This window comes from Adiantum capillus-veneris, chromosome 13 (genome assembly GCF_014529385.1).
Source record: "Adiantum capillus-veneris isolate H3 chromosome 13, ASM1452938v2, whole genome shotgun sequence".
NCBI lineage: Eukaryota > Viridiplantae > Streptophyta > Polypodiopsida > Polypodiales > Pteridaceae > Adiantum > Adiantum capillus-veneris.
Window position 1 is genome coordinate 18,178,123 of NC_140943.1, and position 26,469 is coordinate 18,204,591.

The 26,469-nt window shown below is 41.8% G+C and overlaps 1 protein-coding gene across 2 annotated transcripts in view; it reads right to left on the reverse strand.

Annotated features, from left to right (window-relative positions):
• Nucleotides 1–3,572: 3,572 nt before the first annotated feature.
• LOC147443661 (bidirectional sugar transporter SWEET6b-like) overlaps nucleotides 3,573–26,469 on the reverse strand; it is a 43,811-nt gene continuing 20,914 nt past the window's right edge. Inside the window, exons 4-6 of one of the 2 annotated variants that reach the window (XM_086526465.1) lie at nucleotides 5,283–5,450; nucleotides 4,074–4,193; nucleotides 3,573–3,983 (exon numbers count right to left, since the gene is read on the reverse strand). In XM_086526465.1, coding sequence (XP_086382591.1) covers nucleotides 3,765–3,983; nucleotides 4,074–4,193; nucleotides 5,283–5,450 — 507 coding nt within the window. In that variant the 3' untranslated portion in view covers nucleotides 3,573–3,764. The remainder of the gene's footprint in view (nucleotides 3,984–4,073; nucleotides 4,194–5,282; nucleotides 5,451–26,469) is intronic. The other variant, XM_086526466.1, reaches the window with a different exon arrangement.

Below are 26,469 nucleotides of genomic sequence, written 5' to 3' on the forward strand. Positions count from 1 at the left end.
AGGGCATTTGGCATGTTGAAGGCTCGATTTTGAATTCTATTGAAAAGATGTGACATTGATCTGGCCAATATGCCACATATGGTTGTCACATGTCTAGCTTTTCATAACATGTGCATTCTTCATAAAGATACTTGTGATATGGGTTGGATTCGAGAGGCGCAAGGTGATCTAGCTGCTACTTGTCAGAGGCGAGTTGCGACCCTTAGCATGCTCATTGCTTCTTGAGGTGGAAGCAATATCAATTGAAGATGAAGTTGATATAGTGTGGCGAGGACAAGAAGGAGCAAATAAGGCTGATGAGGAGGATGTGGAGATATCTGGCTCCAAAATTGGTGAATCTCACAAAGTCTATGTATAGAGAGTTTTTGAGAAGGCACTTGCATGATGACAATGCATCTTAGGAAGAAAATCTTGATTGTGAAGCATGAAGGTTGTGCTAGCAAGCCAGTTAGAAATGTGTTGATTTAATAACCTACTCATTATGGTTGTGTCATAGTTTGTCTTGCTTTTGCCTCAGAAATTATTTTGGTTCAATGTCAATTATGAAATAGTTTTGACTATGCCAGGTTCTATGATGTTCTGGGTGCTCTCTTCTTTATTTCAATGTAATGTGGAAATTTGAATTTTATTGAGTAGAGTACTTCTATTGAAAGTACAAATGAGTCAAGAGAGAAATGGTGCAAGCAAAACAATATTTTTTTATCAGTTTATCTTTGGTTTGTCAAACTGCTATGTAATAGTACATGCATAACATGGATGATGGACTGGTTATTCGACTTATGGAACACATCTAGTTGATGGCAGTTTGTTGTTGCAAAAATACAAAGTTGTGGGCTGAACACAAGAGCAGAAAAAAAGGTGGAAGTGTGGGCACTTGTTTGTGAAATCCTTATGCATGTCAGTGGACAAAAAATTCACTTTTTAGTGCCACATAGCTGGACATGTTGAGGACATCCGCACACTTGACCGTGGATGTCTGTGAATTCGTCCTAATATGGCCATGAATAAACTAGGCTGCACCACGATACTCTAGCACGATTATGGCATCCCGTATTGTCCTAATGTATATACAATGTCGCTTTTCATTAAAATAGTTATTGTAAAAATCTCGTTTAACCCCGTCTCTTTATCATATGATTGGTTTTCACCCAAACCGTCACTAAAATTATAATTTTTAGATTTTGGCCATTTTAAAAAGTACATTGCTTTTTGAAAACGCCGAAAAGCATGAAAAGATAAAAAAAGAATAAGAAGAAAAAAAACTTTTTTTTAAAATTAAACCATGGCTTCTCTTTGTCCACCTGAACAAGGAAACGGACGATGAAAAGCATTGAAAGGCATGAAAAACTAAAAATAGCATGAAAAGTACTCAAATAACAGATTTTTACAAAACTGAACCATAGCTTTGTTTAGACTTGTAGATTAAAGTCTGATGTTCCTTTCCACAACAAAAAAAAGTAAAAAAGTTTGGAGATAAAATTTAAAAAAGCAAAGTAATCCTAAAGAAACAATTATACATTGCTAACTAACATAAAATGTGATGTGCAAGAATATAAAAAAGTTGTTTCTCTTCTAGGAGCTCTTCCATGTTGAGTAGGAGCACCTACTCAACAAAGTGTAATCCACTCATTACAAGAGGTAAAAGAAAGCACAATCCTCTTCAAGTGAAAGATCATATCTAGCCTCAATATCCAAAACAAATTTTGACACATGTGGCGGCTAGGACACATTCCCAAAGATTTCTACAAGAACAACAAGTGTACCCATTGTGGAAAGATAGTTCACCCACCTAGTCGATGATTCTACAAAGCTCATCCAAAGAAGAAGACCATCACTAACATCAAGAATCACGAAAAGAGTGAAGCCAATGACATTATGATCACCTATACCTCTCTCTTTTGTATCGTATTAAGCGATAGCACTAGGAATCCTTGGTTGTGTTTGTGACCATCAATTTGAAAGGAGGGTTTTATCCATCATTATGGCATTTATGATTGTCATTTTTTAAGGCACCTTGAGCTCACCCCTGATATATGAACCGTCACCTATGAGGTGCTCCTATATTTGTCATAGACTAAATCTTGAGGGAGGGATTGATGAGAATGGGAATTATGACATTCACATTCACATGAGATGACATTACATGAGATTAAATGGTTATTTGATGCATTTACTAGATTCCAGATTCAGCCCCTATGTTGTGAGCCCCTCTTCTTTGAGGATGCAGTGAGCTCTTCTTGAGTAGCACTACACATTTTACTACCCACATATGATGCCTAGCTTAAGGCTATAATGACATCTATCTTGTACTCTCATTTTCTCACAATCAATGGTCAAGTTTCCATTTCATTTCTCTTGCTTGTTATGTGTACTCATCATAAATGTCACTTTGCTTAACCCTTCATTACCTAACATGTACACCAAGCATGACAAGTTCTTCACAAGATTCATGTTTGGGTTGTAGTCTCTTCTATTGCACTTATTGCATGTCACATCCAACATGGACATGTTTGAGAAGCTTTGGACTCTTTTTGGGAAATATGCAGCTAGAGCTACTCTCCAACCATGCTCACCTATGCTTATTTAGAAGGCATTAGGCCTCATGTAGGATGGGCAGTCCATCCCAAAAACTTCTTGTTGAGCTAGTAAAAGAGCTTTCAAAAAACCAATCCTTCACATCGTTAGTCACAAGCTATTGAAGAATATCAACATGCATGCTAAGTTTGCTATGCTTTTGTAAACTCGAAAAGTTCTTGGAAAAGCTTCATATTCAAGGTGTGGACTCTTGGATTTTCACTTCATGCATATATGTCCCTTATGGGTGAGTCACAAAGAAATTTTGAACTTTCTCAAATGAATTTGGAGCTAGTGCTACTCTCAAATGCAATCAGCTTTGCTTGTGGTTTCAAGACATGTGGCAACATGCAGGACATCGCCCATGACAACCAGTTCTTGATGAGCTAGTGAGAAACAAGTTCCTAACTAGATTTCAACAAGACAACTAAATACTTTGTTAGGGGCTGTTGAAAAACAATGATGTGCTTGGCCACAATTTGATTTGACACATATGCCAAGCCGGTTGTGCTTTTGAAGCACAACAAGTTCTTGAAAATATTCATGTTCAAGATGTAGTCTCTTGGATTGCCCTTATTGCAAGTTATCTCTCGATTTAGGCAAGTCCATGAATGCAAAGCTAGGGCCACCCTCCAAATGCGATCAACTATGCTCTCCAATATGGCTTGTCTACACTTTAAGAAGATAATGCTTAATTTTCAAGTGATCTACTAGAGAAAGTATTGAAATGGATGCAAGTTTTTGAACATTGACTAGTTTTATTTACAATAGCATGATGTTTACTGATATTATCAAACTAAAACAAGGTTAGAACCTTTTTTTGTTGTAATCATGTCTTGTATCTATCCAAATATTCTAGTGCTTTTAACTAGAGCGAAAATGCATGCATAGTCGAAAAACGGACCTCATTTTTAGTTCATATACACTAAACAAGAGATTTAAGCTTCATGTGATTTAAAGGTCTCCGATTGAACTGTGTGCAAGAGGACTAGACAAGAGAAGCAAATTGGTTTTCACTGTCATTCTAACAATGTACTACAATATGCCAAGTTACAAGGGCATGAAGCTTTGGGGATTTTTAGTATGTCTACAGCTTGAAGATCACAAAGAGGTGTTGATAATTAGAAATGCATAGGTTAGATCTTTCCTCAAATTCCAACATTTAATTAGTATGGTAATCTCTAACCTAGTTAGACTTTTGTCTCTGTTTTGTCACCTATATTTTCACCTACACCACAATTGTCTGTTGAAATATGAATGCTACCACCTTGATCCCCATCAATATGTCCACTTTGAGCTTCTTGCAAACGTACATCTTTCTCACATGCTTTTCTTGGTGGTTTCCTATGATAAATCATGTAGAGAATCAATTGGACTAAGCCCAATGCTGTCCCAATTGTATTTGTAACCTACAAATGAAGGAACTCATTAGTGACCATTGTTAAGTAAGAAAGACTCTCAAAACCTACATACTTGCAAGATGATGGGTGGAGTGTTACCTCTAGATATATATCGTGGATAGCATATGAGTACGCACACCATATACCCGTACGTAGGGCAAATGCCAATGACAATAGAAAGGGCATATACTCCACACTCTTTGTGCAAATTACAAGTCCCTGCAAGCAAACAAGATCAAAGTAAAAAGTTGGTGCATTCTAACAAAGGTAAGGAATTGGAAGACGTCCTTTTCTTTTTTTTGCCATACTCACAATTGTGAGTTGAGAGAATTTATATTAACTCGAAAAGAATACAATCGCCTTGAAGCACTACATGTGCTTTGAGAGGGCTAGGGTTCTAATAGAGGTTTGTACATAAACAAAGAGGATACCAATGCAGAGGTGTTAAACCTACCCTCTTGAGTGTTCTAAACAACTCAACGCATGGATCCATTCTTCATCCTTGTTAGCTGGCCCTCTTCTTGCTCCTACACCATGGATGAGCTAGGTGCTCAGACGCACAATATCATCAAAATGAGCTACAGCGAGTTGGCCTCAAATACCTGAAGGTTCTTAGACTTCCTATTGCATTTCTAAAAGGAGTCGTCATTTATTGATGCTTCACAAATGTGTGTGTGTGTGTGTGTGTGTGTGTGTGTGTGTGTGTGTGTGTGTGTGTGTGTGTGTGTGTGAGAGAGAGAAAGAGAGTCGTCATAAAGTAAGCAAGAGAGAGAAAACAAAAGGTAAGCAAAGTGATCCATTGCAATGTTTCACATTATTGTAAGAATAACTGAATTTAGCACATAATTTTAACTAAAACTCTATTTGTGAATGACTTTGAGTGATATTTTGTCGTGCTTCCATGTACCAAAAATGGGTGACAAAATCTATGAAAAATAATTGAAATCAATGTTTAAGAGAGAAAGAAATAAAAGTGACCTATAAAACCATCCATACTTTTGATGTTCTTTTTTTTTTTTTTTTTGGCATACTAACAATCGTGAGTTGTTTAAATTTATATTAACTCGAAAAGCATACAATTTCCCACAAGCACTACATATGCCTTGGGGGGACGAGGGGACTCTTGGAAGTGCTTGGAGCCTCACCTCCACCTGTTAATGGATCAAAAATTGATCGGAGAGCTTAGCATTGGTCGAAGGATAGAGTGTGCGTGTTACTTTTGGATGTTCTTATAATAATCTACTAAATGTCTTATCATTATGTTTGAATTTTCTTATAACAAATTAGCAAAGAAAGTATATGTCTTACCATTATGGAAAGGGGAGATCCAAACATGGCAATAGCCGCCATGGAAGAGCATATCCCCATAACACGTAGTCGCACATTTTCTTCTTTCAGAAAAAATTTAACCATCACCACTATTGCCATAACACTCAAATGTACCCCGGCCACAAAGGCCCCGGTGACCATCTGCATCTTATTAAAAATTTAATTAGCATGTTCTACTTAGTTTTTCAAAATAATCCATTGGTGTAGATAACAGTAATGTTATTATTTCAATGCATGATCGCCTGCTAATATGCATGTTATCTAAGACTTTTAAACTTTTTAAACTTTTTGTCATCACGAGCTCCATTGAAAGGCATATTTGTTGTTTCCTTTGAGTGGGCAATATGCCAAAATTGTACAAGTGGGTATGATTGTTTGGCCAAGGTTTATCCCAAGCTCCACTCTCAATACATTGTGACACTATATAATAGAGCATGTAGGTTGACATAGCCTTGAGAAAATATAGGATCACAATGTTGGCTCCTAAAATACAAAACATTGTGATGGACAAAGAGCCAAATAGGTCCTCCCAATTTTGGGAAGGAGGTGAATTAAGGAGAATTTGGAAAGATCCTCCCAAGGCTTAAGGGGAAAAATCGATAAAGGCAAGGATCTGGGGAGATGACAGGTGGAGAGAGAGAGAGAGAGAGAGAGAGAGAGAGAGAGAGAGAGACTTTTTATAGGTGGAGTGTGCGCCATCAAAATGAAAAGGTAAAATTATCAAAATATCCCTTTAATTTGTAAGAATTCCCAAAATTCCCTTGTTCGAGTTATTTTTATCTTTATTCTTTTTGACAATTGAGATCCGTTTCTGAGTGCTTAGGATGTAATTTATCGGAAAAAAAGGCAATTGTGTCTAAAAAGGCAAACCAACTAAAATTCTAATGTTAGCATCTTGTATTCATAGACAATCAGTCTTCTTATGAGAAGCTGAATTTTTTTAATCTTTTTTTTTTTTAATCTGATCGATGATCTATGTGTTGGCTCTTGTCGCTCAGGTGCTTGGAAGACAAAGCCTTTCTCTGCGTCTATCATACGTGTCAAGACACACAAAAACGACATGTGGAGGGGGGGGGGGGGGGGGGGGGGGGACATGATGTCATTGTTGTGCATCGATAATTGTTGAGAGACGGAGAGAGATTGTTGTGAATCAGGATATTGTGCCAGAGAGAAAAATATCACTTTGCACATGTGTGTCCTACAGAAAAATGAAAGCATCAGGATTCTCTGAGGCGAAGATAGAGGGAGATGGCAGAGGCAGAGAGAGAGAGAGAGAGAGAGAGAGAGAGAGAGAGAGAGAGAGAGAAGGGGAGAAGGGGAAAATTTATAAAAATACAAAGAAAATTCAAAGTATTTATAAAAATTTTAATCCATCACTTTTTGTACACAGCCTCATGAAAAGCACCTACACAAAACAATAGTCAATGTTTTCCTAAAACTTGACATACTCTCATCTAAGAAAAAATGAGCACGCTGCATGCAATAATCCATGGTAGCTACTTATATATATACTTTACATTTTTGCAATCTCATGTGGAAAAAAATTCTTTTTGACTAAAATTAAATGTAAAAATTCGTGTGGGTCAAATATGCAACGCTCCTGAATTCAATGAACAACCACATAAAACATTTAGTTCATCTAGATTTGTAATGCCTTATGATGCAAATATACTAAATCTATGACTCCGTTACTTAAGGTGATATTATTTGATGGTTATGCAAGCCACCTTTGGTGATTTTTTTCATATCCCAAAAATTATAGATGTTGCAGTTTTTATTTTTTATTTATCACATTTAGCCTTAAAATAAAGTCTATTTTTAGAGTTTTTTTATTCATCTCACTTAATTTTTATACAAATACCTTTCATGGATACAATTGGGAAATCTATATACACACTTTCATTAGTTGTTCACAGTAATGTTCATTTTGTAAGAAATTATGCACTTCAATTTTTTTTAAATGAGCTTGAATTACAAGATGCTTATGAATTTGAAACCTTGAAAAATGCTTAGTTGATGGTGGGTGTTGGCCTATAGATACATTATGGATCTTAAGTTTTGTCCCATAATCTCATCACGCTAATTAAAGAGGCCTTGTAAGACCAAAAGTTTTCGTTTTGTCAACGTTTTCAGGATTTGGGTTTTTTTTAAAACAAAAATTTGGTCTCATAACTAACTAAGTCATGAAGCTTGATTTATTGCTATAATAAGTTTTTCCCTATCCATACACCTTGAATTCTATGACAAAACTTATTTTGATGTGAAGTTATATTCCATTTATAGAAATCTTATTAAAATTGCACTAGATTTTTATGATTTTTTCATCTTGAAACTTATCACCGTAATTTTAATTTGGTACTAATTTTGGTAAAATTTAAATTTGGCTATGTTCTTCACCTCATAATTGACCTAAGGTATGAACATGACCTATAAATCTTGTATCTAGTTTCACCAAATAATTATGACAAGTTGCTGAAAAATAGGACACTTGAGTGTCCAACTACAAAACTTGTGATAAACAAGAAAACGAGATTTTGAAAAACGTGATGGTCCACATGTCAACTTCTCTCTCTCTCTCTCTCTCTCTCTCTCTCTCTCTCTCTCTCTCTCTCCTGCTTGATTGTCAGTCTATGTGTGTGTGTGTGTGTGTGTGTGTCCATGTGTCTCCCTGTCATTATGGTGTGAGGTTCACAATGGGATTGGTAGTGACAGATTGTATGAGACAACATAGAGCCGGTGAATCCTCTATACAACCGCCTATGGCGGCCATGTCTATTGGTGTACATGCATGTAGGGAGCAAATACAAGGACTAAGATGTGTGATTGCAGCTACACTTTGCAGCTCCTTGATGTAAGGAAGATATATATAGATATATATGGAGAGAGAGAGAGAGAGAGAGTTTGTCTGTGTATAAAGGGGAAGGGGGTCAGGTGCAAGTGAGGTTGTGCAGAGAGGGAGGGCAAAGTAGGCAAAGATGTGTATTGTGATTGATTGAGGAAGCAGTGAGAGGCATGCACGTGGCAAAGGAGTGTGCTAGAGAGGCAACCACGGGACATTACGAGCAAGTGCAGGTTGGGGACAAAATCCCATCGTTACGTAGTGGGAACAATGGTTCTTTGAGTAGTCGGATGGTTAGCAAACAGTTGAGAATTCCATTTCCATGCATCCAGGTGCAAGAAACGAAAGAGGAAATGTGTGGTTGTAGTCGCCCACCAGGTGTAGTGTGTGCAGATGAGGCAATAGCAAAGGCTCATTGAACCTCAGACAAGAGCCTCGAACAAGGTGGGTTGGTTGGCGACAGTAGCCTCTACCTGAGATGTCTCGAGCTCGATCGCCATCGTATAGCTAAGAAAGGAAGCCATGGTTTAGTGAGCTAAGTTTAGAGAGAATATATGGTGATTCCATCTAATGAATTGAGAATAGAGCCATACTAAATAGTAAATAGAATAGATAGTAAATAGGCTATTCTATTGGGTGCACAATTTAGAAAAAATATCAAAAATTTAGAACCTTCAAGTGATGCGCTCCAGGTGCAAAATGAATATCTGCCTTCGTGCTTTCACGCCTACCAACGACTGTGGCACCGACCCCCTCTCTCTATCTCGCCGCCCACCGACTCTTTCCCCTCATAGCTCTAGAAGGTTCTGGAGTGTGCTAACCGACCCCTCTCTCCTTTTATGTCCTCGGGCTTCGATGCACTGTCTCAGCTGGCTGCGAGTAGGAGTGCAGCAAGGGCGAACTACAGGCAGATCACTTACTGTGTTGCAGCAAGGCGTCGCCTCGATAGGACCTCTCTCTCTCTCTCTCTCTCTCTCTCTCTCTCTCTCTCTCTCCGCAAGGCACGTCTCTTTACAGGCTATTGACGCGCAGGCTCAACAGAGGGACGAGGAAGCAAGGGGGCGTGTGGTCGAGGCGAGGGAGGTGGGAGGCAAGTGCACTCCCCCGGGGGGGGGGGGGGGGGGCAGTTAGACAGGGGGTTCGAGGCAGGTCGAGCGAGGGTGGATGCACTGCAGAGGACAAGCGGGTGCACGCAGACAGAGAAGAGCCGGGAGGGGTGAGGTGGGCAAAAAGGAAGGCGCACAATGTTGCTGTTGGTCGAGGCAGTCGCTGGCAGAAGCCTTAGCAGGGCTGAACGAAGGCTCGAGGGAGGGAAGGGGGGGTGTGTGTGCAGAGCGCTCTCTCTCTCTCTCTCTCTCTCTCTCTCTCTCTCTCTATACTGACTTACTGGCTTCAACAAAATAAAATACTATTAACTACGATGATCCCCTGGGATATTCCCACCTGCTTAATTTTCCTATCCTAGGTTCACAAAATCAGAGAAGGGCGAAGGAAATATCTTTCCGACAAGATTGAGCATTGTGTTACATCCATATGATTGTGGAGTTTAAAAGTTTTTGGAATCTCTCTCACCGATATGGTTGTGTGCCTGAGCTACTACTCCATCCATGGCTTTTCTTTTGTGAGAACAATAGAATTCTTTTATAGAGTTTACTAAGCATGTGGAGATTAAGTGTACCTATATGGACTTAAACACAAGGAAACAAAATTTTTCTTTTGGTCACAAGAAAGTCTAATTTCTTTTATGATGTGAAAAAAAATGATGTAGACCACCAAGATATTCACTTCACAAAATGGAAATAACAAATAAGCACTCAATGTGCTCATCCGTAATTCAAGGTAAACATATCAATTTCTAAAAGTTATTGCTTAGGCTTAGGGATAACATTTTTTTCTCAACTAGGCCCTGCCAATTTTCTTTCGGGTTGATTTAACGGAATCTTAAGAGATACTTTGTTTTCTTAGAGGGAAAGTGAGTGGAGGAGGAAAAGTTTCTCAAGAAAGTGATGGTCTTTCCATTTTTCAGAAATTTATCTTTCTTCTCGTGTGTCGTGCCATGTGTCGAACAAATTAAGTGAATTTGATTTGGGAAAATGGAAGCATGGAGATATTTATACGTTCGCACTTCTCTCATGTTCTCTGTGTGTGTGTGTGTGTGTGTGTGTGTGTGTGTGTGTCTCTCTCTCTCTTTGTGCCTCGCTGATTCTCTTACTACGAATGGCCAGAGATGTGTACAGGTAGAAGCTCGAGCATAGATCGTTGCAGTGAATGTCAGAAGTAAGAAGAAACTGCCATGACAAGGACAGTTGCGAAGTGTTCAACACCGTCCGGCCGAACAAGGACTTAAGTAGTGTGGCAATGCATGGCCTGAGTGTTGACGAGGAGTGTGGGTGTGTTGTGAAGGTCAAGAAGTCTCTGTGGGTTGGTGAAAGGCGCAGCGCACAAGGGCCAGATGTCGAGTAACAACAGGTGCAGGTTGTTGAGAGGATAGAAGGGTATAGCCAAGCACGACGTGCGTGGAAGTTGTTCGCTGCAGGGCAGAGTGCAGGTTGCAGGCCATTGGAATGGGAGGGGCATGAGGGAACACTGATGTTGAAGGTATGGGTGGATATTTTGCTTTGGGGTACAAGAGGTCGCTGCTAACCAAGTTGTTGCAGGGTGTCGTTGACGTGCTGCAAGATAGGAGAAAGTGCCACGAAACAGGCACGATATCGACCCCGGGGGGGGGGAAGGCAACATTTAGTTTGCAAAGTGCCCTTTAATTTGCATAGGGCACGGAAGAGAGCGAATCTAGTAAGATTCGCCTTAATGAATTTGAAGTGGACCCAGTAGTAGTGGTAGTAGCCAGTAGAGTGGGGAAGTAGAGTGGGGAACTTCAAAAGTGTATTGGACTCTTCTTCTTTTTTTTTTTCAAAACTCACAATTACCAAAAAAATTGCCATGCTCATGTCGAGCCATGAGAGGTTCAAAGGGTCATAGTTACATCGGCTAATAGGGGAGCCACCCAAGGACAAGCAATGAACCCCCACCTTTACCCATGCAAGTTTAGTCATTGCGGTGGCGCTGTTCTACTCATCAAAGTTGATCTATTTTCGAGGATCCTCGCGCTGCTTTCTTGGATTATCTCCGTGAACTTAGCGGTTTTCATTGCAGTGGCGTTGTTCCACTCATCAAAGTTGATCTATTTCTGAGGATCGTCGCGCTGCTTACTTGGATTATCTCCGTGAACTTAGCAATTTTTGAATATTCGATAGTTTCTTGCCTTCTAAATATGTTTGAAGTAACGTAATCTCATAATTTTTTTTGCGATAAGCAGCGCTTGGCTCTTCAACATCTTCCCTCCCACGAAGAGATTGTTCTTGAAGAATCCTATTTTCCAAATCTTTTGAATCCATTTGCAAATCTTCCCTGTTGGGTAACAAATCGTCGGGCACTCCTAGGGAGGTCTTCGCTAGCTATTCTACATTATGAGCGTCTATCTGAACCAATCTCCCTGGTGAAGAATCTCACCCTAGTAGGCAAGGCTCCCCATAAAACTTTTGATAAGAAGACCTTTAGGCTTTATCCCATGTGGCCATTGCGAATGCCATATGTTCTTTACGACTATCTCCCATCTTGACTCCGACAATGTGATTGCCCCACGGCTTGTTAAGCGGAGAGAACCAATCCTTCCAATACATAAGTGCGGAGTACACTTCCTTGTCTTGCGGTTCAAGAAAATGTATGTTCTTAGGCCACTGTCGAGGCGATTTTCACTCGAACTTGGATTCATAGTTTGGAAGACACCACCTGATAAGCCGTTCTAGGACTCTACTGATCAGTATTCTTTTAGTACCACTGAGGTTAAATTGGAGAGCCAGTTGGTCTTTTTCTTTCCAACTATAACTACTCTAATCCCAAAGCTGACCAAGATATTTGATACCTTTTACTAATCTTTCTGACAACTTCCCTTCAAAAAGGGGGTCAGAAGGATGCTTCAACCTTAGAGAGCCAAGGAGACCAATGAGTTATGGAATTGTGAAAAATACCTTGATAGCTTTCCCCATCCCAAGCACTCTGTTGCCGTATTGCATTTTTGAGTGAGCTTACCAGTTGATCCCCCAAGTTTCAGGTTGGCCCACCGAGGGGCTAGAAGCTTGTCGTCCACATTTAAGCCCGTTCCACTGGCCACCTTTTGAGCATAATTTAGAGTTGTTTGTCATAGCCTTAGCAGCTTTAGTCATAATAACCCAAGCCTAGTCTTGCTTAGCGAGTGCAACCAAAAACTTGGCACATAATTTGCATCTCTACATGCGTACAAGGGTTAAGAATCCTAAGACCGTCTTGCTCCACAGGCCTTGCAACTATGTCCCATTTAGCCCATTGCCAAGGCGTCGAGACTTTAGTCTTGTTCTTCCATAGGAATCTCTTCACTAGTTTCAAAAACTCTTTCCATTTGCATTTGGCTAGCTTAAGCAAGGGACCATTAAAGGCAATATAAGGGAGCATAAAGGAATTGATTACCTTAACTCTGCTTGGAAAGGGGCGAAGCACATACTCCCACCTTCTCATCCTTTTCCTTACCTTGTCCTTGACCTAAAGAAATATTTGCTTGTGGGTCATGTCCACCCCCAAAGAGGCTCCCAACTGCCAGCAAATCATCCTTTTGACACTATCTCCCATGTCCACATTGATGGATCAAATAAGTCGTTCTCGAAGAGAGAGATCAATCTTGATTTTTCAATACTACGCTCGACCTTGACGATAAGGCATACGTTGATGAGGCTCACGCAAACACATCTAGACACCACCCACCTCTAGCTGACTTTCGTACAAACATATACTAAAGCATTCCATGATTGCTCTCGCATAGCTCAACCGAGACTTTCCTCAAATTCCTCCTCGATTTGATTTGCTATGAGTGCAATCTCTCTCTCTCTCTCTCTCTCTCTCTCTCTACCCGCCTCCACGGGGGGTTCATTATTCAGTATCCCCTATATGACGTGCGTTCGTGGGGTAATGAAAAAACCCCTCTTTTAACATGTTTGGATGAATAAAATGACCTCTTATTTCATGATTTTTTTTCAAAATTGAATATAAAAATCTATTTATTTTCATGTATCTCTGTTATTTTTTACATTTTAAAACCTCTCCTTTCGAACTCACATTATACATTAACATGATTACATAATACACCTCTCGAACCCACCCAACCTCCCCCCCTCCCAAAAAAAAATACACACACATACAAAAAACACCTCAGATGAGTAGAAAAAAAGCTTGATTGACTTCAGCCATCCATAGCTTTGAGCATTCTTTTCTTATCTACACATGACAACCTATCAGGGTCAAGAAGATGCAAAAAAAAGGAAGGAAATGTTTCCCGCCTCCTGGTGGACTACTACCGCATGTCATCGCTCATTGAGTAGTCCTTCCTTTTACCCCAACCGTATGGCAAGCTCCTCTTCCTACTCCCATGGCATGGTGGCTTGTCGCCCCTTTCACTCTTGCGTTTTCCTTGCTCTCTCTGTCCCAAATTCAGACGCTATCCGTGAGCCGAATCCCTTTACAAGCCTCTGATTTCGCCTCTCTGTATTCAGAGCCTCCCCCTTCCCTTCAAGCTTGCCACCTTCGTCTCATTTCTTCTCCGAGCGGCCCTCCTCTGAAATCGGCAGCCCCCTCTCTGTCGCTGGCCCTTTCTTTATTTGCAAGTGGGCGGCATGGCCTCGAGAACTCTCTCGGCATTGCATTACCTTATAAATTTCCCAACAGGGTCACCAAAAGGTCTAGCCAAACTTTGCATCCGCTTGAAATTTGTAGAGTGGGTATCACTTCCTTTGCGTGATTAAGACGGACATGTTCAAGAGCTACTGCTCCTTGTTGCTCCTCCATCACTTTTTTTGCGCAAATGGCATGCGACCTCTCATGATATCCCTCTTAGCTTCTTTCATGGCCTCTACTCAATATCCACGTTTTTCTTGCTGGCCAAAGGTTGTCCTACATGACGATCGATTATAAGCTTCTAAACAAGTCGATCTCGAAGTAGACAAGTTCTGATGAGCTTAACTTCTGAAGCTTCCACTCAAATACACCTGGAACTTGCTTTAATACCCGCATCGGCATTATGGGAGTGATCAATCATAAGGCTATCCAGCTTTTAGATGCATCGTCACACGAGATAGTTCAAAAATCCATCAATGTTTGCACAATTTCTAGAGCCTTCTTGATGACTTGAGGGCACGCTTTGAGGGAGAGTAGGGAGTCATCCTCAAAGAGCTTAGCCAGAAGTTGGTCGTTGTTAATTAGTAGAGTTAGCCCTTGAATCTCCCCTTTAGCAGCACCGTCTTCGAGTAATGTGACCAAAGGATGGGAAAAGCAATATATTCAATGCCGACCATTGCTCCCAGAATGTAATCATAAATTGACCTTCCCTTTATAAATCACTACAAGGGATCACTTGGTTACCGATGCCATTTTTTCGACGTCGATGGCGGGTGCCGGTATAAGCGTTGATAAAGATGGAGGGAGACATTGCTCAATTCAAAATTCAAATTTTAAATTCCGTCACATATATACTGAACGCCTATATCGATGCTCATACCAACGCATATACCGAAACTTGTACCAACGTTTTTTTTATATCAGCACTTATATAGACGTTTGTATCGACGACCTGGTGCTTTACAATACTCGAGAGCTCATTTTTTGTGTTTTCTCTCTTCTCCACACCGCGGCTGCCTCCATAGCTTCTCCTATCTCCTCCTCCCTCCTTGCAGACCTTCATGGAGTTGCCTCTTCCGACTTCTCATCTATGCTTCCACACAGTTCTACACAAAGAAGGTATATTTTTTTGTTGTATTTGTGTGAGAAAATTTGTGTTTGGCTGTGTCAATAGCATAAGCATATGCTTATGCTTTGATTTTGCAGGTATTTGCTTGACCCTTCGTACTTCTCACACACTCACATTCTTTAAATGTAAGTGCTCCTTCTTTTTGTTTCATGCACACACACACACACACACACACATACACACACATAAATATTTGTGTTTCATTAGGTGAACTTTGGATTCACAAAGGAGCCCTTTAAAGAATTTGATTATACCTCTCTCTAACAAAACGTGCACATGGATAATTTTTTGCAAACAAACTCCAAAGTTGGCGGAGGTTTGACAGTTAGAATATCCTCTTCAAATTCTATCTACTGATATATAACACGCCATGAGATTCCTCATATTTTAGAAGTTTTTTTTTTTAATTCACCTATGATGTGTCAAAAAAAAAAATCTTTTAAAATATGAGGAATCTCATGGTGTGTTATATATCAGTAGATAGAGTTTGAAGAGGAGATTCTAACTATCAAACCTCTGCCAAATTTAGAGTTTGTTTGAAAAAATTTATCCATGCGTCCGTTTTGATAAAGAGAGGTAAAATCAAACTACTTAAAAGGACCCCTTTGTGAGTCCAAATTTCACCTAATGCTATGTGTGGGTAAAAATGTTATGCTTTGTTTTTGCAGGTGACGGGAGCAAAGCGAACCCCGAACCCCGACGGCCTCTAAAACACCGGGGACCGAATGGCGCGCCTCGAGCCTATCATGGTAAAGCAAACAGGGGGCACCACCTAGCTTCGGCGGCTAGGACGCAAACAACACACCACCATAACAAAGTTTTCATCCAAGAGAGATGGATGCTTGGGAGCAATGATGAACAGGAAAGGGAATGAGATCAAGTGAGAGAGAGAGAGAGAGAGAGAGAGAGAGAGAGAGAGAGAGAGGGAGGGGGTATAGCGGTTTAGTACTTAGGCACTACAAAAGGATGGCGAATCTGCACACCCTTCACACATACACAAGCTCACTCCAAACACAAAACTAGGTGGCGATTCCGCACACCTCACATGGACAAAACATTGCAAGAAAACATACTCACAAAACCTCAAGATTTATTTAGAGAATAAGGCGATGAAATGGGGAGCATAGGGTAGGGGAATGAGAAGGGAGAGCGTGGTAGAGCACATGGCGGATAGGTGGGAGTTGATGGCGAAGACTCGCACGAGGGTTATGGCCATCATCCTTCATTTAGTGGCCCTTCATCTTCCATAGCCAAGGGTGTAGAGTTCATGCTCAAAACAAGCATGGTGATTGCGGTGATGGTGATGGTGTGGGTGTGTGTGTGTGTGTGCACTAGGCACACACAGTGCATAGTGTACTCTTTGGTGATGGTGTGTGTGTGTTTAGTGTGATGGTGACCCCTCTTTATATAGGGGAGGAGGGGGGAGGAATTCTAGAATTTAGAAATGAAGAAATCATTATCTACATAGGCCATGTGACTGTGGGCCCCACTTGTCTGGTTGTGTGTATATGTGCCAGAACAGCAGTCTCATGAGAGAGAGACTAAGAGAGAGAGATGGATTGATGAAGAAAAGTGAGAGGTGACATGGAGAATAAAGTAATTACAAGAGGGGAGAGAGGGGAGTGTGTTCAAAGGTGACTCTGTGTGAAGATGTGTGTGAACACAAAAAAAATCAGGTAACCACTGGGTGGGGATGGGTCTGTGGGCACCTTTTTCAGTGAAACTGAGTGTGTGTGAGTGTGGGGGAGGTTATTTAGCTACAACACAAGAGACATGGCGTCGTTTAGAGAGAGAGGGGGGTATTTGGGTCATGGGATATGATAGGAGAGAGAAAGAGGGGGTGGGGTATACTATTTTGGAAGATAGGGTAAGTTGCATGTGAGTTAGGGTGCATTATTGGTGAGTTATAATGCATTATTGGTGAGAGGTGGGGTAGCTTGAGGAGAGAGAGAAAGGACAAGGGGAAGAGAGAGGGGGTTGACCTTTTGAGTGAAGGAGAGAAAAAGGGACACCCGGCGGGGCAACAGTGAAGAAAAAGGAGGCAAGGTGGGGATGGGCTACCCCGCAGGCATGAGGTGGCCTATTTTACCTTTCTTATATATTTACATAATTATACTTTATTTTTTTTCTTACTTTTTCCAATGCCTTTTATCACTCCCTCCCTAAGAGGGGGTTTTCATGGGGTGAGGACGAGAGAAGAGGGGTATGGGAGCTTGGCTTGTGAAAAGCCCCTATCATTAGCCCTCCCCTTTTGGCTAGAGGCATTCATGTCTCTAGCTCATCTGTTTGATCATTATCGTCGGAGGTGGCGGCTGATGGTGTGTCCTCATCTGGAATGTCAATTGGTGGAGCCTGGTCAAATCGAAGAAAATAAGGTTTAAGTCGCCAACCATTTACCCTGGTTTTATGAAGTTTTCCATCAGCCTCCATAAGCTGGTAGCTTCCAGTGGCATACTTTTTTCTGATAATGAAAGGGCCTTCCCATCGGAGCAGGAGTTTCTTATCCTTGCGCGTGTCGAAGCGATTGTCGTAGCGGAGCACCAACATTCCTTTCTTCAATTCTTTTTTCCGGAGATGCTCGTTAAAGCTAAGTCGTCTATGCTCTGCTTGTGCTGCATAATAATTTATTGCTTCTTCTCTGTCCAGCTGTAGTCTTTCCAAGTTGATGATGTGATCTCTCAAATGCATGTTGGGTTGTTGAAGCTGGCTTGCCATTACTCTAAGACTTTGTAGTTGCACTTCAATGGGCAAGATTGCTTCCTTACCAAATACTGGATGATACGGTGTGAATCCCAAGGATGTACGAAATGAAGTTCTGTAGGCCCATAAAGCTGGTAGTAGATACTTATCCCAGTCTCCAGGATGATTTTTTACCTGCTTGGTAATAATTTTAGAAACCATTCCATTTACCTTTTCAACTAGGCCATTACATTGAGGGTAATATGGTGAAGAGTGCCTCCTTGTAATGCCCAGTTTCTGCATTAATTCTCCTACGAAGTCTGCTCTGAAACCTGGCCCTCTATCAGAGATGATCTCTAAAGGTGTGCCAAACCTACAACATATGTGCTCGTAGATAAATTTAGCTACCTCTACCGCTGTGATTCTAGTGGTGGCTGTAGGCTCTGCCCATCTAGTCATGTAATCGACCCCCATGATAATGTAGAATTTTCCTGAGTTGGCCCTAGGTAATGGCCCAATGGCATCGATACCCCATTTTTCAAATGGGCCATATGAGAGAATAGGTGTCTATGGTTCAGGCATAAGTGACCTAGTGCCGGCCTTTTGACACAACTTACACGTTTTGCACCAATGGTGTACATCACGGTTGAGGCTAGGCCATATGAAGCCTGCCTGCAAGATTTTCCTACTTGTTATGTCTAGGGCAAAGTGACCACCACAAACCCCGTCATGATAGCTAGCAATTACTCCCGTTATTTCGTGAGAGAGAGGGACCTTCCTGAGTATTTGGTCCTTACCCTTACAGTACAAACCGTCATTGATGAGTCGATACCTTGTGGCCTTCCGCGTCAGCCATTGATTCTGTCCCTTTGTTAAATCTGATGGGCATTCCCCTATTTCCAAAAAATGCATGATGTCAGGCAAGGCATCACTTCCTTGAAATATAGGGAGCTTTAGTTTTATTGATCCAACCACCACTTCCTGTAGTCTTTCACTTGCTAGGGCATCTGCTTCTTGGTTTTGAGCCCTTGGGATATGGTGTATTTGAACTTCTTCAAACTTACCCAACAAGGTTTTTACGCCACTTAAGTGAGTCCTTAAACTAGGATTCTTGCATGTCCATGCTCCATCTACTTGCCTTACCAGAAGTAGAGCATCCCCAAATACATTAAGGCGTTGTACACCTTGTGAGACGCACCATTGTAGACCCTTGGTTAGTGCTGCATACTCAGCTTCATTGTTAGAATGTGAATCTAACAATTGGCCCAACGAAAATACCTCTGTCCCTTTGTCATCAAAGACCACTATGCCTGCAGCTGCTTTGTCGGACGCTCGCTTGTAGGCTCCATCAAAGTAGAGAGAGTGTGCTCCTTCTACCATCGGTGGTACTGGAGGTAATCGGACTTCTCCTTCCTTAGATTGCTTCTCCTTCGACTTGGTAGGTCATGAGTCCCCCCAAACTTGCCCTTGTCGTGCTTTCTACCTGTACCGTGTAGTCAAACTCTTGCAGACGAACTAGCCATTTAGTAATTCTAGCATACACATCCATGTGTTGTACAACATAGGGAAATATTTCATCCGTGGTTAGAATCACAAATTGCTTAGGCAGAAAATATGACCTAAACTTTGTAGTTGCAAATCTAAGAGCTAGGACTAAGTGTTCCACATGAGTGAAACCTTTCTCTCCTGCCGTCATCATTCGACTAGAGAAGTAGATTGGCCTCATGAAAGATGTCGTCGTATCCTTTTGGAGTAGCACAGCCCCCAATGAGTCATCACCAACATTTGAGGTGACATAGAATTTTTCATCCCACTTAGGTGGTGAGATAGTTGGCAGAGTGGCTAAGACCTCCTTTACCTTGTTGTAGTGATGTTCGCTTTCCTCGTCCCAAGTGAAAGTTGATCTTTGAGTGAGTTGTTGCAGTGGTAGAACAAGTTGTGATAGTAGATGTATGAATCTACTTAAGTACCTCACCTTCTATAGAAAAGAGACCAGTTGACGTGCGGTCGTTGGTGAAGGTAGGGCTATGAGTGCGGACACCTTACTTGGGTCGGCGTTGATACCTCTTGCTGAAACTTCATGGCCTAGTAGAATGACTTTACTCTCCCCAAGGTGACATTTATCCACATTAAGTTGCCCACCTAGGCTCTACAACCTGGCCAAACCTTCAATTACCTTTTCTAAATGTGAAATACGAGAGCTATATATACAAAAATCATCAATGAACACTCTTATGGACGTTCCAAAGAACGGTTGAAAAACATATGTGACATATCTTTGGAATGTGGCAGGTGCATTTGTGAGACCAAATGGCATAACCCTGTATGCAAAACAACCCCATGGCATGATAAAAGTGGTTTTTAGCTGATCTTCCAAGGCTATGCGTATTTGAAAGTATCCTAAATAACCATCACAGACGGTATAGCATTCAAAACCCGCTACTTCATTCAGAATTTCATCCAAGAAAGGAAGAGGAAAGTGGTCTCTCTTTGTAGCTGCATTTAGTGGTTTGTAGTCAACACAGACCCTCCACTTACCATTCTTTTTAGGCATCACCACTACGGGTGACACCCATTCTGAGTTTTCTACAGGATAGATGAATCCCGCCTCCAACAGTTTCCTTACCTCGGCCAAGAGTGCCTTTTCTTGTATGACCCCCAGTCGTCGTAGCTTTTGCACAACTGGTTTTACCCCTTCCTTCAGCTTAATATGATGTTCCACCACTGTAATGCCTGTGATTCTTTCATAGTTGTCAATGAAAAGGTTAGGAAATCCCCTCAACATTTGCAAAAAACTATCTTTCTCCTCAAGTGTTAATTCCATAGACAACATACCCTTCAACCTACTTCCTCCTAGGCCAGGTGATTTGCTCTCCTCTTCATTGGGTTGCCCTTTTGGTGATGGATCACCAGTTGTGCTTACCCTTTGTGGATCCTTCATAATGATACCCATCACATCAATGGAACTGTCACTTTCGTCGGTGGATGTGGTCTCCTCCTCAGAACTGGAAGATTCGCTAGTGGTTTCATCTGCCGATGTTTCCAGATTCATTTGCTTTTGCTTGCCAATCCTCATGTCGTAGTAGATTGTCTCCCCTTTCTTACCGGTCATGCGTAGAAGGCCAGTACCCCAGTCCTGTTTTGCCTTCATGGCCATCAACCATGGCCTTCCCAAAATTAGTGGATAGCCCTCCCCCTTAGTAGGCATTACAAAAACATCTACCTCTACCTCAGTGTTGAAAGCTTTGATTTTCACGGCACTTACCACACCCACACACTTTACTTTTGCGTTGTTTGCCATCTTTGCCTTGCATGGAGAAGGCCTGTCAACCTCGAGCCCTAATCGAAGCATCATAGCTTTGCTCATTACACAGATTTGTGCACCTCCATCAATGTAGGTATTTCCAACCCTCTTTCCTTTTATGTTTACGTCGACAATTGGAAGGATGTCATCCATGTTGCATCCCGAAATTGCTTCGGCTACCTTTGTTTTGGAGCGTCTTGTACTTACCATTTTAGACCATTGTCGCCTTACTTTAGGTACAAGATGTAGCAGCTGTGGCCATGTAATCTTCGGTCCTTGCTCTGCCACATCCAATGTTAGATCATAGGGCTTAGAACTTTCCCCTAGCTGGAAGTCGGTGATGCCCAATTTCCGTCGTGGCCTGGATGGCCTCTTGCTAGTTTCTCCTCTCATGCTTCTCTCATCATCTGATTGTGTAGCCTTCTCCCTCCTAGCTCTTTTCACAGTCATGGCCTCAAGTGGTTCTAAAAAGGTTACCTTCTCCTTACCCTTGTCCCTCTTCTTTTCTCTGGGTGGATCCACTACTACGGCTTTTTCTTTCTCTTCTAGCCTTATGATGTTTACAGGGCGATCAGGTGGTGGGGCTGGTGGAAGAGGTGGAATGGATGCTTGTAGTGGTGTCTGGGGTGGACGTAGAATTTGTGTTGGTGCTCGGGGTGGGGGTGTTCTTTCTCTAGGGGGTGACAATTGGTTCCTCCTACCTCCTCTATTATAGTTTTGTCGTGGTTTGGGATAATAGTACATACTGTGACCGTCTTCTTCGCAGTTGTAGCAATGATACTCCCTGTTTTGTCATCGTGATCTTCCAGGGTCTTGATCTCTTTCTTGACTCCTCCCTTGCTGTATTAAGTGGACAGACAAATTCTGCAGTTGGTCAGTAATATGGGCCAACATATCTTGTTGGTCATCTCTTACCCCAAGCGCCGGTGGTGGTGGTATGGTGGTTGTCATAGTTGCTGGTCGACGCGATGTTCCTGCTTTTGTTGACTCGGTTTCTTTGGCTTTCATTCGCAGCTTCTTGTCCTTAAGGCGAGCAATCTCAACGGCTAACTCGTACGTAGCCGGGAATCTACTTTTCACCTTCTCCTTGAGAAGCGGCCATAAGCCATGCGTGAACCGATCTTTTTTTAGGAAATCAGGTGCCGCTTCCCCCCTTGCCAGTGACTCAACCCGCTGTTCCCACAAATCCACAAATTTGGACTCATAGGTGGAATATTCTAAAAGACCCTCCTGCTTCAAGTCTCTCAACTTGTCCCACAACTTTTCTGAAGTGGTACCTCCCCCAAAGCGCCTCTTAAAAGCGGTTTTTAAGGGTTCCCAGTCATCCTTGGTTGCTTGTGGAAGTGCATTGTACCATGATCTAGCTTCTAGCTTCATGAGATGCTTAAAGATTCTAACCCGGGATTCATCTGTATCTTTGTTACTCACTACACATGCTACTTCAAAGTCATCTAGGAAGTCTGTTACCAGATCCTCCCCCTTCTTTCCTTTAAATGTTGGAAATGCTACACTTGCCATGATTACTGAGAGAGAGCTAGAAAGACACACTGCTTAACTTGCAAAAGTTTTTTTCTTCTTTACAAGGAGGCGTGTATACCCTCTTATACTAGGACATAGATTAAAACTTCAAACGGTACATTGCCTTGTACCAAAGGTAGGACAAATGGTTGATCTGATGCCAGAACCTCAAAAAATTTCTCCCCACCCAGCATGGTGTCAATGACGTGCTGGTAATGAGCCTTCAAATCCAGTATTACCTTGATTGAGCGTACACGTGTTGGTATGTGTGATCTGTCTTGAGGTAGGTTGTACTGATTCATGTGAAGCTTAGAGGTGCTTAGTCACTGTCCAAGCTTGTGGGAGAGGGTGGTGTTCTTTCCTGAAACAAACTCAGTAGATCCCTAGTTTCTCTAGTGAGAGTGTGAGCCAATGATTCCGTTATCTGTGCTGCAGCATCAGGTGTGACTTGAAAACTGACTGTGATAATTACCTCGATGACTTGAGTTACCCGATTCTCAAAGTAGAATAGTGTTGATTCTCTATTGTGTAGAGATCCTTCCATTTTGTTGTTGTGGGTTGGTTGTAGGTTGCGGACATGGTTTCGACCTTCTCCTTCTTCTTCTTGGCACTTGGCCTATGTATATCCACTGGGTTTGGCGTGCTGGTTGACTCTCCCACTGCAAATCGATTACCGTTACGCCTGGCACTCGAGCTTCGATGGAGATGCAGAGTTCGTCTAGTTGTGCTTGGAGCTCTTCTTCTTCTGTCGTCCAATTAGCAAATCCTGCTAGCCATTCATCCATTCACAATAGTTTAGGGGTTTCCGTCTTGTAAACTGAAGGGTTTCATGAAAAGATCCTCCGTGGGGGCACCAAATGACTGGAGCAAAGCGAACCCCGAACCCCGACGGCCTCTAAAACACCGGGGACCGAATATCGCGCCTCGAGCCTGTCATGGTAAAGCAAACAGGGGGCACCACCTAGCTTCAGCGGCTAGGACGCAAACAACACACCACCATAACAAAGTTTTCATCCAAGAGAGATGGATGCTTGGGAGCAATGATGAAGAGGAAAGGGAATGAGATCAAGTGAGAGAGACAGAGAGAGTGAGGGAGGGGGTATAGCGGCTTAGTACATAGGCACCACAAAAGGATGGTGAATCCGCACACCCTTCACACATACACAAGCTCACTCCAAACACAAGACTAGGTGGCGATTCCGCACACCTCACATCGGCAAAACATTGCAAGAAAGAATACTCACAAAACCTCAAGCTTTATTTAGAGAATAAGGCGATGAAATGGGGAGCATAGGGTAGGGGAATGAGAAGGGAGAGCGTGGTAGAGCACATGGTGGATAGGTGGGAGTTGATGGCGAAGACTCGCACGAGGGTTATGGCCATCATCCTTCATTTAGTTGCCCTTCATCTTCCATAGCCAAGGGTGTAGAGTTCATGCTCAAGACAAGCATGGTGATTGCGGTGATGGTGATGGTGTGGGTGTGTGTGTGTGTGCACTAGGCACACACAGTGCATAGTGTACTCTTTGGTGATGGTGTGTGTGTGTTTAGTGTGATGGTGACCCCTCTTTATATAGGGGAGGAGGGGGGAGGAATTCTAGAATTTAGAAATGAAGAAATCATTATCTACATAGGCCATGTGACTGTGGGCCCCACTTGTCTGGCTGTGTGTATATGTGCCAGAACAGCAGTCTCATGAGAGAGAGACTAAGAGAGAGAGATGGGTTGATGAAAAAAAGTGAGAGGTGACATGGAGAATAAAGTAATTACAAGAGGGGAGAGAGGGGAGTGTGTTCAGAGGTGACTCTGTTTGCAGATGTGTGTAAACACAAGAAAAATCAGGTAACCACCGGGTGGGGATGGGTCTGTGGGCACCTTTTTCAGTGAAACTGAGTGTGTGTGAGTGTGGGGGAGGTTATTTAGCTACAAGACAAGAGACATGGCGTCGTTTAGAGAGAGAGGGGGGTATTTGGGTCATGGGATATGATAGGAGAGAGAAAGAGGGGGTGGGGTATACTATTTTGGAAGATAGGGTAAGTTGCATGTGAGTTAGGGTGCATTGTTGGTGAGTTATAATGCATTATTGGTGAGAGGTGGGGTAGCTTGAGGGGAGAGAGAAAGGAGAAAGGACAAGGGGAAGAGAGAGGGGGTTGACCTTTTGAGTGGAGGAGAGGAAAAGGGACACCCGACGGGGCAACAGTGAAGAAAAAGGAGGCAAGGTGGGGATGGGCTACCCCGCAGGCATGAGGTGGCCTATTTTACCTTTCTTATATATTTACATAATCATACTTTATTTTTTTTCTTACTTTTTCCAATGCCTTTTATCACTCCCTCCCTAAGAGGGGGTTTTCATGGGGTGGGGGTGAGAGAAGAGGGGTATGGGAGATTGGCTTGTGAAAAGCCCCCATCACAGGTATTTGCTTGACTCTTCGTACTTCTCCCACACTCATATTATTTACATGTGAGTGCTTATTTTTTTTCTTTCATGCACACACACATAAGCACACACATACATACGCATAAATATACACACATAATCACTATTTATGATTATGATTAAGCTTATGATGCACATAATAAAAATGTTTATGGTTCTAACAATACCTTTATTGTTATGCTTATGCTTATGATAATGCTTATGGTTATGGTTTATTTTTTGCTATGTCACTAAAAATGGTTATTGCTTATATTTTATTATGCTAGCAACAATGGTTATGGTTTTGATCACTCTTTTATGGTTATGGTTATGGTTATGTTTATACTTATGCTTATACTTATGATAGTGGCAAGGATTATGGGGTTAACAACGATTTTGGATATGTATTTATATATTATGTCAGTGGCAATGGTTATGGTTTTGATACCCTTTTATGGTCATGCTTATGCTTATGTTTATGGTTATGATAGTGGCAATGGTCATGATTTTGTTTATGATTATGTCATTGGTATTGGTTAAGGTTATTTATTATTTATGGTTAAGGTAATCAATATGTTTAAATTCAAGGTTATGGTTTATCTTACTGTTATCATTATGGTTATACTTATAGTTTTGTGTTTATTTATGGCAATGGGAATAGTTATGGTTATCATGGTTTTGATTATTGCAATTTCTAATTTGTATTAATGGTCGATTGCTTAACAGTTATTTATTCTTTTAGGATGCACTATCAATCTATCTTAATGCAAAGTGCAATTACATGTGCCTTCTTCTTTTGAGTAGAGAGGTTGTGCCTTTGTTACTGCAACACATGTAGAAACAAATGGCACTACTCTGTGCTGAAAAAAAAATTGCAAGTGCAGAGGTCGGTATGTGCATCTGTATAGGCATCTGTACAGGTGTCTCTACAAGCGTCGGTATAGGCGTCTGTACAGGCATCGTACAGGCGTCGATATGAGCATCTGTATAAGCGTCGGTATACGCGTCTGTATAGGCATCGGTATAAGAGTCGGTATACACGTCGGTATAGAAAGTATATGGATTCCGATGCGTATATGGATGCTTATTTCGAAGTATTTTAATTTTAGACCACATTTATTTGTGTCGGTACAAACATCGAGTTTCGTGCGACGTGTTGTAGTGAATCCATGTTGGTGTGGTGTGAGTCTAGGAGGGGGGAGAGCCTGAGGGCTACAGTTTTGGCAATAATATTATAGACAATAGACATCATCGTTATGGGACGCCAATGCTTCAGATGGGAGCAACAAATTTTGTTTAAGCATAGGCTTAATCAGATGTCTCTTTTAATGCTCAAGTCCAAGACTCCATCAACCAGGGCTTGGTTAGCCATTCACATGTAGGGAACTTAAGATTGTCCCAAAATTCTCTAAAGAACTCAGAAGTCAATCCATCCTGACTAGGGGGCCTCTCTTTGCCTAAATATTGTGGCATGAGAGAGCATTCATCCTTGGTGAACATCTTCTCTGTAAGGTTTGCTTCAGAGAGGGAAATCGTTCTTTTGACGCTCCCAAGAAGAGTAAATCTGGCATAGTCCACCTCA